The sequence below is a fragment of the Thamnophis elegans genome, chromosome Z, assembly GCF_009769535.1.
Source record: "Thamnophis elegans isolate rThaEle1 chromosome Z, rThaEle1.pri, whole genome shotgun sequence".
Lineage (NCBI taxonomy): Eukaryota > Metazoa > Chordata > Lepidosauria > Squamata > Colubridae > Thamnophis > Thamnophis elegans.
The window spans coordinates 95,946,948-95,961,204 of NC_045558.1; the positions used below are offsets into that span (position 1 = coordinate 95,946,948).

General features: G+C 40.0%; 1 protein-coding gene across 1 annotated transcript; it reads right to left on the bottom strand.

Annotated features, from left to right (window-relative positions):
- Positions 1–644: 644 nt before the first annotated feature.
- LOC116521231 (gasdermin-D-like) lies at positions 645–13,928 on the bottom strand. Its single transcript, XM_032235921.1, has 10 exons — positions 13,718–13,928; positions 13,072–13,246; positions 11,746–11,908; positions 9,079–9,178; positions 8,923–8,976; positions 8,155–8,187; positions 7,790–7,926; positions 5,686–5,863; positions 4,317–4,390; positions 645–1,243 (listed from the first exon to the last, which is right to left on the bottom strand). The coding sequence occupies exons 1-10, from the start codon at positions 13,926–13,928 to the stop codon at positions 1,010–1,012; spliced, it is 1,359 nt and encodes a 452-aa protein (XP_032091812.1). The 3' UTR covers positions 645–1,009.
- Between the last annotated feature and the right edge of the window lie 329 nt (positions 13,929–14,257).

Here is a 14,257-nt window from a genome sequence, read left to right on the forward strand (position 1 = left end):
TAAAGTAGTAACCAGTGTAGCTTGCAAAGCAGAGGTACAACATATGTACCACCAGAAACACACATGTGCTCAGACTGTGTATTTTACTCCAGTCTGAAGTTTGCAGATACTTTTCAATGGTAGCCCTATTTACAGTGCTTTGCATTAGTGTAACTGGGAAAGGATTAGAGCATGCATGGCCATGAGTAGGTCTCCTTGATCTAGGAACTGGCACAAGTGCTCCAAAGTTATGAAGTTGTGCAAAGGCCCTCCTCGCTCCACTGTCACATTGAGGTAGGGGATGGGATGCCTTAACAATCATGTCTCAAATATGTTTTTTCGAGCTTCAGAGCTAAAGAAGCTTCTTGGATTCTTGTCTCAACAAAACGTCTTCCCAAAAAAGAAAAAAAAAACCAAAAGTCCAAATGCCTCTTGAAAAAGCACCTTTGGGACAACCATGATCTAGATGACTGAGAATCTCCATAGACATAACAATCATGAATTCTGGTTATTTGTAGATCTCATGGTTTAAAGGAAAAACAGAATCCTTTGTTAAAGTAAAAGAAAACACAACTTTCAAGTATCAATTATAGTTCAATCAGAACATGAATAAATATAAACGTTTCTATACACTTACAAAAAAGAAATACATAAATACACAGAGAGTTGTTCCTCAGTTTTTTCCAAGACTCTTGTAATAACCAAAATATAATTAATTTAAAATCTAACTCCAAACCTCATCAAGCCCCTTGGCCATACGCATACAACGACATAGATACAACATAATATAGGAAAATTACTGAGAATTGTAGACAATCAGGTGGGAAACTCCTTAGCAGCTAATATCAACAATTTCTTAGTCCTCATTATTTTCTCATAAGAAAATGGGAAACATCAGCCTATCTGAAACCAAAGAGAAGTTTTGAACCGCTAAGAACTTTTTTGAAATATTAGTTTTAGTTCACAGCCTGGTTGACCTTTTCCAGTCGCAAGGTAAAAATTGTCTTTTTATATTGTTTTAATTCTTCCTTTATCCACTTAGGATCTGCAGGGCATACAAGCTGGAGTATAGAGCAGCCAATTCTGAGCAGGCATCATTATTACACTGGCAAGTGATGGAATCTTCCTCAACTTCTAAATCCAGCCCGCAGATTTGCAGCATATCGAGGTTGAGATCAACTTCCTCCTCCATCAGGGAATGGGAAGGAAGAGTGAAAGTACCACTTTCTTCACCAGAAAGAATCCTTTCCAAAGTGAATTTCACCTTTTGAAATGAAGCAGGAGAACAAATGAGAGAGAAAATGAAAAGAGAGGTTGGGAGACAGAGATAATGAAAAAAACAATTTACAAATGCAAGTAACTGGTTAGCCAGAGATAGAGTCAATAGAAACTGCAACAATAATCATGAGATCTGCTCCTAGTTTTAAATTTTAGATTGGGCAGCTCATTATCACCCATGCCGGTCATGATTATAGTCCAAGATTCAAACTCAGAAATGCTGAGGCTGATGGAGACTCCCTGTTTTGGATCTCTCATACTGCAGCTTTTTCCAAATAAATATTTTGGATTGCAACTGACAACATAATGATATTTTGAAACATAATTTAAAAACAAAGGAGGCACAATATAATTATTGGATGGGATTTCACTGTCCCAGACAAACCCAATATATAATCCGAGGGTTCTGCTGGACTTACAACTAGATTTTTGTAGATTTTATTAATATTTGTAGGCCGCCCTTTTCCCTGAGGGGACTCAGGGCGGCTCACATAAAATCGGGGAAGGGGAATACAGACATTAAGATAAGACATATAATAAAATAGTAAACAACATACATTCATCATTCGGGAGGGGAACTATCCTTGTCCCCAGGCCTGACGGGCGAGCCAGTTCTTCAAGGCTGTGCGGAAGGCCTGGACGGTGGCGAGGGTGCGAATCTCTACGGGGAGCTCGTTCCAAAGGGTCGGGGCTACTACTGAGAAGGCCCTCCTCCTTGTAGTTGCCAGCCGACACTGGCTGGCCGATGGTATACGGAGGAGGCCTAATCTATGTGATCTTATTGGTCGCAGGGATGTAATTGGCAGAAGGCGGTCTCTCAAGTATCCAGATCCACTGCCATGTAGGGCTTTATGGGTGACTAATAGCACCTTGAAGCGCATCCGGAGATCGACAGGTAGCCAGCGTAGCTCGCGGAGGATAGGTGTTATGCGGGTGAACCGAGGTGCACCCACAATCACTCGCGCGGCCGCATTCTGTACTAGCTGAAGTCGCCGGATGCTCTTCAAGGGCAGCCCCATGTAGAGCACGTTGCAGTATTCCAGCCTAGAGGTCACAAGGGCCCGGGTGACTGTTGTGAGAGCCTCCCGATTCAGGTAGGGTCGCAACTGGCGCACCAGGCGAACCTGGGCGAATGCCCCCCTGGTCACAGCCATTAAATGGTGGTCAAACGATAGCTGTGAGTCCAGGAGGACTCCCAAGTTGCGAACCCTCTCTGAGGGGTGTAGAATTTGACCCCCCAGCCTGAGTGATGGAATATTGGTCGAATCTCTGGGAGGGAAACACAACAGCCACTCGGTCTTTTCTGGGTTGAGCACAAGCTTGTTAACCCTCATCCAGTCCATAACAGCTTCAAGGCCGCGGTTCATCACGTCTGCCGCTTCATTGAGTTGGCACGGGGCGGACAGATACAGTTGAGTATCGTCCGCATATTGATGGTATCTAATCCCGTGCCTGCGAATGATCTCACCCAGCGGTTTCATGTAGATGTTCTACATGAATTCTCCTACTCCTACTCCTATTCTCCTACTCAAAGAATAGCTGGCAGTCGTGGCTAGTAGAACTTTTGCTCAACTTCATGCTGTGCACCAGCTATGCCCTTTCCTGGATAGGGAAGCTCTTTAGTCAGTCACTCACACCTTTGTCATCTCTCATTTGGACTATTGCAATGTAATCTATATGGGACTATCCTTAAAAAGTATCCAGAAGCTTGAATTGGTATATATTGTGGCCACATGAGCAATTTTGAGTGACCCAAGGATGGCACATGTAACATCACTGCTGTGCAAGCTACATTGGATGCTGACTTGCTTCCAGGTCCAATTCAAAGTGTTAGTTATAATCATTACAGCCCTATATGGTATGGGGTCAAGAACTGTTTTTGCCCCATTAGATCAGTCCATCCCCTTGGGTCAGGCAGGAAAAGTATGTTGTGAGCCTCAACAGTTAAAGAATTGTGATCTGAAGTGTCCAAGAAGAAAACTTTCTCTTCCATTGTCCCTGCCCTGTCTGTCATCCAGACATGAGGCAGGCTCCCAGCCTTCTGGCCTCAGAAATATCTGGAAATTTGGTTCTGGTGTCTTGCTCTGAACTCATGGAGGTGCCTGAAGCCATGAAACTAGTTAACATCTTGATGCCCTCCCCCCCCTGCCTTTTTAACTTTGAATTTTAACTTTTCCTCCTAATATGATATTTATGCACAGTTTATGTTTTTACATTTTATTTCTACACATGCAGGGTTCCTCTGTGGGGGAAATGGGCAATTTCTAAATTCAATGAGTGAGTGAATGAATAAACAAATGAGTGAATGAGTGAGTGAGTGATTAACCTACACATTTCATGCTTCCTTTGAATTTGAGACAAGGGCAAATAGTCCTTCTTTAGTCCTCTTTACCCCAGGCAGTTTATTTCACATAGCTTTGTATCTAATTGTATTGAAGGAAGATAGGCTTCCTTCTTCTCCTCGCCTTCAAAACTGTCTCCCGGCTAACAGCCCAAGCCACTTCACAGAAACTTCAAGTCTTCCACATTTCACCGTCAAATCAATCCTAATATAATATTCAAAGTCATTCCAGACATGGAGAATAACCTATAACTGGATAGGGATCTGCTGTTTGGAATTCCATGCAACGAATTGGAGCTTGGGGAAATGGCCAGTTTTTGCTTCTTCACCAAAACTGACAATTTCCAGCCACACCTTTGACTCATTGCTCTCTCAGTAGGAGCTGTGGCCCTTAGAAGCACAATAAATGAAAACAATGTTCTGAAAAGGGATTCCGGCATATGGCAGAAGGGCTTCTAGTGACCACAAAGCCACTAGGATGCCTAGTTCACAAATAGAGCATTTCTCTTTTCACTGAATCAATATATCTTCCAAGGAATTGGCACATCTCTGCCTAAACGCAACCTTTTGTAAAACCTCAATGGAATTCTGAGGAACATCAGTTTTAGCTACCTGCTTTTTAAGGCATGCATGTTTGGTATGAGTTTGAAAAAGCATTGTATATTACAGCAAGTAGGAAAAAGATTATAGCAAAAGATTTAAGATAGTAAGAGCTCACCATCTCCATTGGTTTGGCCAGTTGTTTCTTTTCCAACATTTTCTGTAAGAGGGGCATCATCTCATAGTCTAATTCTATTAATGCAAAAACAGAGACAGGTATAATTCAGACGATTCAATCATATGATGTTGTCACATGTGGAACTTATCTACACTCATTTTTCTTCTTCCTGATATGTTTTCCCCCCTCCCCTCACAGTTTTTTGTTGCCTCCAGAATATAACATTTTTCTCAAGGCATCTTTTATTACTTTTGTGCTGCTGATTGCAGTTTCTGTTGCAGAATATTGCAGCATTCCTCTTTCTTCACTTTAGACTTGGAATGAGGGAAAGCATTTGTGGGCAAGTTTATAAATGTGCTCCATTCCTCTTCTTTGATAACAAAAATAGTAAGTCAGACTTTTGGATGAGTGGAAATTCTTATTTTTCAGTGAGCATCTGCGTAAGTGCTCAGTTTGAAAACTTCGTTTATGTTTATTAGAACAATCATAGAGCAGTATGTGCTGTGAACAACAAAAATAGAAGGCTTCAATGTGAAATCAACTCTAGAGGGATTCCGAAGCTGCTGGCAGTTTCGTCTGTCTGTCTCCCTGCCTGTCTCCCTGCCTGCCTGCATGGTTCTTTCTATCCATCCATCCATCTATCCATCCATCCATCACATTGTCTTGAGAGCCAATACAAATAGAACAGTGTCTATCTGTATAATAAGATTGTGTTAAAATTGTCACTCATTTTATAAATATATTTAGCTAATGGCAGTGGTTAAAAATGCGGCAAAGAAACAACATAACTCTTTGAACCAGGCTGAAAAGGTTTTGTTGAAATTCAGGCTGGGCAAAGGCAGTTTGTGGGGGAGGGGGGAGAAAAAAGTATGGCTAATTGTGTTTCTTTCATATTTAATTTAAGCGTTAAAAATCCCTTTCTTCCAGCTTCAGACTTCTCATTTGAAAAACACAAATTGCATATCTATAATTGCAATTTATAGATTCAAGTTCTTATATATATTACATTAAAACAAATTACTATAAATTGTGCCTGAAGTGCTACAGATGTAATACAGCAGCAACATTCAAATGTCGCCTCAAACCATGATTTATTTCTTCATAGAAACTATTGTTTTAGAATGTTGGCAGCTAGATGGTTTGCCTGTGCCTGCTCTACCCATACTTCTCCTACCACTTTCCCAGGGTTCTCAACTTTTTCTCCAAATTCAGTAACAATCTCTTTCTACAATAAATTCTGCTCATTGTGGAAGGTTGGGAATGAACTGCTAAATTCTGAAGGGGTACCTTAAAAGAGGTACCTTCCAAGCTTGAGAAAGCAAAGAATACTAAATAAGTACAACAACATCAAAATGATAGTTTCTTGTACCATCTATAGAAGAACAAAAGAAGTAGATTGGTCCCCAGAGATCTTGGTTTTCTCCTCTTTTAGTGTCCTGGAAAATCCCTAAGTAGGATAGCAGCATTTCTACTGGAACTCGGAATTCCTCATTCAATGACTCCAACATGGAGCGATCAGCATTGTCACCTGCCATGGAAAGCTCCAGCTGGTGGGGAAAAATATATAGCAGTCAGTCAAGTAGAGGTGAAATAGAGAGTTAATATCTAATAAACACAGTATGATTACACCCAAGTGATGTAGTGATTCAGACCTGATCTCAGCCATGAATTTTTGATAGTTGATTTGGGGCCAGTTACTATGTGTTAGTTCAATTACTATGCTCAGGGGAATGTTGTAGGAAAAGAATTAGAGGAAGGAAAGTATACAATGTATATCACCTTCAGCTCCAAGAGACAACAAGGATATAAATCTAATTAAGAAATGAGTAAATTCACAAATTTTGAAAATAATTATTTCCTGCTATGTAGCACTCAAGGGTTCTTGGAACATATTTACTCAGGAGCTGAGAAAATACATTCTAGGTAGAAGTAGGCTTGAAGTAAACAGGCAAAAAATAGGCAGCTAAACAGGAAGTTGGAGCAAAAGGGTAGTAGTGGTGATAGAATCTTAAACATTCAAGCAGAAATTAATCTGAACAGGATTCCACACCTAATAATCTACAGAAGCAGCAAAAGAACATGAGAAGTCCTGAGATAATGGTCTGTGGACTGTGCCACTTCAATTGGCACGAGGAGGGGTCCTGTCCTTCCCTGTGTAAAAATGGTCCTGCGAATTAAAAAAAAAAGAGTAAACTTATCAGGGAATTTTTATCTACATCCTTTCTCCCTGTTTCACAACTAGTATTGATATGCAGGGTTTATATATATATTCTCCAATCCATAAATGAAAACCCAACTTTTTCATAAGAGAATAATATTAAACATTCTTCCTTGGTTACCATCAATTCACTTAAAAAGGAATTTTTAGGGTATTCAGGAAGGCCAAAAACAAAGGGCTATGCGGCAATATGATCCACAATCTGGGGAAAAGTATACTTTCTAGTTTGCATTTAGCTTACTTGACATTAGCAATAGATTTAGATTTAGAATAACTTTATTGTCACTTTGAATGTACACTAATTGGCATACATTAAAATGAGATTTTGTTGCATAGAGCTTTCAAAGAGTCTAGAAATTCATGAAAAAAATTATATCTGAGAACTCTTTCTGACCTTAGAGAGAGACTGATTTGTATCTACAGAAAGATGTATTTTCAAAAACCGTGTCTCCTACTCATGCCGAGGTGGCGCAGTGGTTAAATGCAGCACTGCAGGCTACTGCTAGATCAGCAGTTCAGCGGTTCAAATCTCACCGGCTCAGGGTTGACTCAGCCTTCCATCCTTCCGAGGTGGGTAAAATGAGGACCCAGATTGTTGGGGGCAATATGCTGACTCTCTGTAAACCGCTTAGAGAGGGCTGAAAGCCCTATGAAGCGGTATATAAGTCTACTGCTATCATGCCCAAAAAGAGTACAGACCACATATTTGCTTCAAATATGACCACCTCATTCTGCTGCATGTGCAGATCTTGGGATATTGCCCTCCTTGGGCAGCATCACAAAATATGTTAAGTATTTTCAGAGCATCATTAAGTCATCCTTAACTGATGTAAAGTTCCTTCTCACTATTATTATTTTAACCCAATGGCTGGATGAATGGAAGATGCTCATGGAGAAATGACTTAAACAGTCTTCCAAACGTGCTGGAACTATAGTTCAGACTATCTGAGAATTGTGACACCTCTTCTCCTAACACATTTGGAAGACATGTGATTTGGAGCTTGCAATATTAGGAAAGGGGGGGGAGGGATTACTTACATAAGGCAAAGAGATGGAAAAACAAAGGGATAAGTGTGGTTGTTGTAGGAAAAATAGGGGAAGGAATGATTATTACAAATATTTACCTGGTTGAGTTATTTATAATAATGATAAAGGCAAGGCAGAAGTCTAATGAATAAATCCATATTTGTACCGGATGCTACAGTACAAATGGATAGCTGTATGCCATCAAACAGCCAAAAAAAAAGGAACATACCATGGACCGTACAGTGGAAACATTTCTGTTCTTCAGGAAAATCTCAAAGGATTCCAAAAGATTCTTCTTCAAAGGCTGGGTCTGGCGCAACAGTGGCTCATATGCTTCCTTAACTGCATCTTGCACCTGTTGGACAGCTAAAGTTCATTGGTTTTGTTAAGATTATGAGCAGTATAGTTTCAATTCAGTTTCTAGTTTTTAAAAAAGAGAACACTTTGAACAACTGCTGTGACCCATATTATTGGGTCTCTGTGTACAACCTAATCGGCATGTGTGGTGGAGAGACATTACTGATCTTATCAAAGAGATCTGCACTATTGGGGAGACCAAATATAAGAATGAATCAAAGTTCAGTCATAACTTGCCTGTGAGTGAAGATCCCAGTTCACTCTGGAATGCTACGATGAAAAGAAGAAAATAAATATTAGATTGAAATTAAGAAGAAAAAGCTGAAGTATTCCTTCTTTGGAAGAGGTGAAGGAAGAGGAACAATAGGACACATTGTTTACTCAATGTTATTTTTTTATTGACCCAGAACTAAATTATTAAAAGTCTCCAAGCTTCAAACCATGTATGGAGAAGGTCCACTATTGTACAACATTTGGAAATTCAACAGAGACATATAAAATACTAGTAGTTATTCTATACAAAGAGACACAAATTAGTTGAAGATTGATTTTCCAAATGCTGATAAACTACAACTCCTACAACTGAAGCTGTAGTGCCACACTGCCTTTGGGTGACTAAACAGGGCACTTTGTTGACATGGAAACTCAGACATCTTTTTGCCTCTTTCCTCCATAGCCATACTTCATCTACATGTCAATCCATTTAATTAAGCTATGGTTGATAGAATTAACCCAGTTTTCTAGGTTCACACAGGTCACCGAATTATAAGCCAATGATGTTGGATGACTTCACATCATACATTGAGCTGCAAACTAATTAACTACATTGTAGACTAGCATTTTCTTTTTGCAGACTTAACCTTTTACTCACAATAAAAAGTCATCTTCTATGATCTTTGGTTGACAGCTCTATCTTGTTTGTTTGCTTAGATTGCTCCACAAACAATCATGCTTTTTCTAATTTTCATACACACATTTTTTTGAAAGCATAGATATTAAACATACCATCATAAGTGAGTGAGTGGTCCAACATTGTTTCAAATCCCTGGTTGAGGTAAACTATAAAAAAAACAAAAATGCAAAGAAATTAAAAAGAAAAGAAAGATGCCTGACCCTGAGTATGGCAAAAAAAAAAATCAATGAAACGATTTTTTCACTCACCAGAGTCTTCTTCACAAATTTGGAGTTTCTCAATTCCATATGCCATCACTGTACCAAAAGGAATTAGCATGGACTTATTTTTCATTGTCTTGTGCTGGCCCTGGAGATTTGAGCACAGGATGTTAAGAATGTTTCATCCTAGACCAAGTCACAGATTGTGAAGGAAGCAAGCTAGCAATCCATAGGCATTCTCATCATCTCACAGAAAACAGGCAGGGATGATTCCACCCTCTAGTGATCAGTCATAAATTGTCTGACTGGAAACTCATAGCCCTAAGATTACCAAAAGATTACCTATTCGGGAGAACTGGTTGGTAACTTTCTAAGTAGTTCAGAGAACCGATTGTTGGAAGAAATCTCCTTTTGTTTTTCTCCACTTTACAGGGCTAATCCTGTAAGGAAGGCAGGAAGGAAACATTCTAGTGTTGTTTCTAGCCTAATCTTTATTGACCTGCTTACAGAAACTGCCTCTCCGGTTAACCCTTATTACATTGTAACAGCTAAGGCGAAGCACCCATCGACCTGAGTGACCTTGAATTGGCCAAGCCCACCCAGTCACATGACCACTGAGCCCCACCTACCCAGATAGTCATTAGGGCAGAGAACCGGTTGTTAAATTATTTGAATCCCACCACTGATGGGAATGCATCCCACCCATCTTATTTACAGCTATAAGCAGTCAGGAAACTCTTTCTTATAAATGTAAGTAGTGAGCACTACTCTTCTTCCAGCAGACCTCATTATATTCACTTTGGAATATAGTAAAGGAAATAAATGTTCATTCCGTATTCTTTATTCAGTGCATTTGGTTATGATGGCATGCACTTTCCCAAAATCTCTCTTTCCTGCAGGTCCACTCTGTGCACACACATGAAAAATAAAGCTAACAATATACTGTTACACAAGTATAGTAATCTTTCTGCAGTGAATTTTTATGCTTTCCTTTTGCCAATTCCTTACATTTCAGTGTGCAACATTATTTATTGTGCTTTAGTGGCACAATGCTATTACACACTCCCAAAATCTGTCACTCAAGGGCTTCCCTCTGTGCTATAAGGTAGGGGATATATATATACATGTAGTACTAGGAGCCATATTTGGTCTTTCAACAGCATGCCAAGACCATGCTCCTAAAAGCAGAAGAGCCAAGATCAAAAGAAACAAGTCATATGCTATTCTCCATGCATTAAACATTTTTTCTTAGAAAAGTTTTACTCAAGTGAAGTTTAATATTGATCTATATAGGAATAGGTTTTATATTGTTTTGCTTTTGCCACTGTGTGGAAGTGGTCTGCTACAGTCAGTAATTCCTGCTGCTCTCCTATCCAAATACTAATCAATCTATCTATCTATCTATCTATCTATCTATCTATCTATCTATCTATCTATCTATCTATCTATCATCTATCTATCTATCTATCTATCTATCTATCTATCTATCTATCTATCTATCTATCTATCTATCTATCATCTACCTACCTACCTACCAACCAGGGGTGGGTTTCTCGCCCCGTTCCAACCGGTTCGGTTGGAACAGGGCCGGCGGCGTCCTCGTGCACGCGCGCGGTGCACGCATGCATACTAGCGTCTGCGCGACGCTCCAGCTGCTCCTGGACGATCGCGCAGGCACTGTATGCGTCCTGTGCATGCGTGGAAGCGCAGAACTCATCAAAACCAGGTAAGGACCGCGGGTGGGCGGGCGCGCCCTTCGCCATTCCCGGAAGTTACTTACTTCCGGGCTCGGCGACCAACCGGTTCGCAGGGACCGCCGCGAACCGGTTGAAACCCACCCCTGCTACCTACCTACCTACCTACTTACCTACCTACCTATCTATCTATTTAGTCAACATGTACAAGGTCACAGGTATTAGTATAGACATGGACATTATTGCATGAAGTTGGGACAAATAAATGGATATAAATAAGCATAACATGGCCATGAACACATAAAATGAGTACATATCAAACTGGGGGGGGGACAGTAGGACAGGGATAGTAGGCACGCTGGTGCACTTATGCACACCCCTTTAGGGACCTCTTAGGAAACGTATGAGGTCCACAGTGGACAGTTTAAAGTTAAAGATATGGGGATTTGAGGAACTAACAACAGAATCAGGTAGAGTGTTACAGGCATTGACCACTGTATTGCTGAAGTCATATTTTCTGCAATCGAGTTTGGAGCTTGGTTTACTTTGAGTTTGTATCTATTGTTTGCCCGTGTATTCTTGTGGTTGAAGTTGAAGTAGTCGTTTACGGTAGGATATTGTAACAGGTAATTTTGTGTACTACGCTTAGGTCGGAATGTAAGTGGTGTAGTTTGAGGTTGTCCAGGCCTAAAGTTTCAATCCTGGTGGCATAAGGCTTAACCTTCCTTAGCTTTTCAAGCTTTTCAAGGTCAACCCATTTAAACTGTTACTGCTTAAACAAACCATTTTCCCCCTAATGTCATATTTAAAATTAAGTTTGATAGCAGCTATAGAGGTTCTGGGGCTGAGCTCATGTTTTGGTCAGAGAGGTTAAGTTTGTGCTTATTCCTATGAAAAAGATAAAATACTTGATCAATCAATTCCTCCTTAAGGAATGATATTGTGGTGATTTTAGTCATTAACCTGTTCAGTTAAAAATCAAGAAACAGCAAAAAGATGAAGCCAAAAATGATAACCACACCTGGATTTTAAGTATGTTCACTGCAGAAATTTCCCCCTTCCCACCTGCCTGGATAGTCTCTTCAATGAGAAAGGGCTCCATTATCTCCAAAACTTCTGTCACAATATACAACTGGAGTTTAGGGTAGATTTGCTGGACAATGCTGAGAGAGAGATCTCTCTTCCTACAAACAAAATGCAAGATGGTAATAGCTGCAGTTCTTACAATAAGGTTAGAGTTCTGGAACTTCTCACGAAATTCCTGGAAACTTCATTCTATCCTGGGGGAACTATCCAAGGCTTCAAAATGAAATCCTTCCACCTAGACTGGAACTGGCCCCAAGCATTTTACTATCTGCAGTAATGCCTTTAGTTGGTAAGAAAGTTCACCTTTCCACAATGAACTATCACATCTTAGGTGATGCCCTAAAAGAAACAAGCTGCTGGAGTTTAAGCTCAGCTCTACGTTTAACTACCCTGTCCTCAATTCCTTCCATTTCCCAATTCCTTTACCTAAGAGGAATTGGCATTATGGGCCAGCAGAAACAGTTTTCAGCAGATTGAGATCAGTACAGAAGTGCTTGAAAGGCCAGAAACAAGGTGACTGGGAAAGATGAGAGGTGAGATCCCACTGGCTTAAGCAAAGATAGAACATTAAAAAGGGCTCAGCAGGACTCCAAATTAGGATCAAAGCAATTTCTCTACCATTCCCTACCCTAAATATGAAGACTTATTGCCCTACATAACAGGATCCTTGCTCCCCTCTGCCCCATTTTCAACAAGCTGCATTATTAAGTCCTGGAAGCTAGGAGCTTAAATCTGAGAGAACTGGCAAAACTTCTCATTTTCTTTTCTGAATCTTCCCATCACCTAAGTCCACAGAGATATTGTGGGAAACTGCCATGACTGATCTTGAATAGGTTTCCTCTGTACAGTGGGGATATTGATGTGTTTTTTAGACAGCTATTCAAATGAAAATCCAGGCGATGAAGCCCTGTCACACGTTAGCATGAATGTTCTACACCAGTACTTTCGCCTGAATGGGTCTCAAGAGATTTATAAGAGTTCTGCCAGAGTATCATAACTACCCCTCATTTCATTGCGATCCATAAAGTCCCCAAATGCATTGTAGCAGACAGGTCAAAGTCATTTATTTATCCCTTTCTTCAGCTTTTAATAATACCAAAATTCAATTGCCCCTTTGTGCTTCATGGTTGGATTACAAATGTTTTTGAGACATTTTTTTTTCATGTACAATTCTCAGGAAAGCTACCTAGTTAGTAATTAGAGCCTATTCTTCCATTCGTGTCACACACCCTTGGGTAATAATAAGCAAAGCCATATTCACCACAACTCTCCTGGGTCCACATAGGTTTTTCGGAGACGTACTGGAGAGGCATTCAAGCAAGCTAAGGCCAATCCACCAACATCTACTTCTGTAGACTGTATCTTAAAGTTCAGCCGTCCTCCAGATTTGTGGCATGTGTTAGCAGAAAACAAAAGCGGCTCAGAATGCTTCAGCTCTAAAAAAAAAAATGAAAGCAAGCAAAAGATAATGCTCAAAATACAGTCTAATTGTTTTACCATGGTCAAACCTACTGGAGCAAACCTTACACATTTTTCCTCTCTTTTGTATACTCAGATTCCTTTCAAATAAGAAATAACCCCAATTCACTGAATTCATATATAACACTGGTTCTGGCTTAGCAAGTTGCATGACTCTTGCCACTGTGATTTATAAATGCAGGTTTATGTCTTAGCACAATGTTTGCATGTAGGATTACATCTGAATCAGGGAAATTACTGCAAAGGATTGATCTTCAGATCAAAAGAGGAATCTACACAGACTGTATTAAATCTGTGAGCCTGATGAATGATTTGGGTGTGGTTTCTGAAAACTTTTATGTTTCTCCTTTGGTCCCAGGGCTCCCAGAAAACTGTGCAGGCTGTATTTATCCAAAATGATCTCTATGAATTAGTTTGAACAAGAATACCTATTTCCATTATTGCTTCTTCTTGGAGTACGTCTGCCAGTTTGAAAGAGATTGGGGAATATTTTCTACTCTTCCAAGGCCATCTAGATGGCTTTTTAGTCACCAAAGAGAGAAGTTGAAAGCCATCATTTTGTGCCAGGCTGCTCACAGGAATCAGTTTCCCATCAGAATCCAGTTCTTGGGTAAGCTGCTTGGCCAATTTTTTAAACATTTGTTCTCACCAATGGACAAATGGGGCAGAAATGATATTGGCAAGGAGATCTCAAACAACCTGAAAGGAGGGACAAAAGAAAGCATCATCATCATCATCCTGAATCAATCCATAGCAGGATGAAATAATCTTCATTGAGTAGATCATAATCTACCACCCTTGTCTAGTACAAGTTGATAGATTTTTTTTACTTCCCACTGTAAGGTAGAATCAGAAGAGTTAGCCCAAAGTCACCCAACTTACTTCTGATACATGCATAGACAGACACAGACACACACAAATTTTCAATTAGTAGAGTTCAGGAGGAGAGGATTGCTTGACAATTAAAA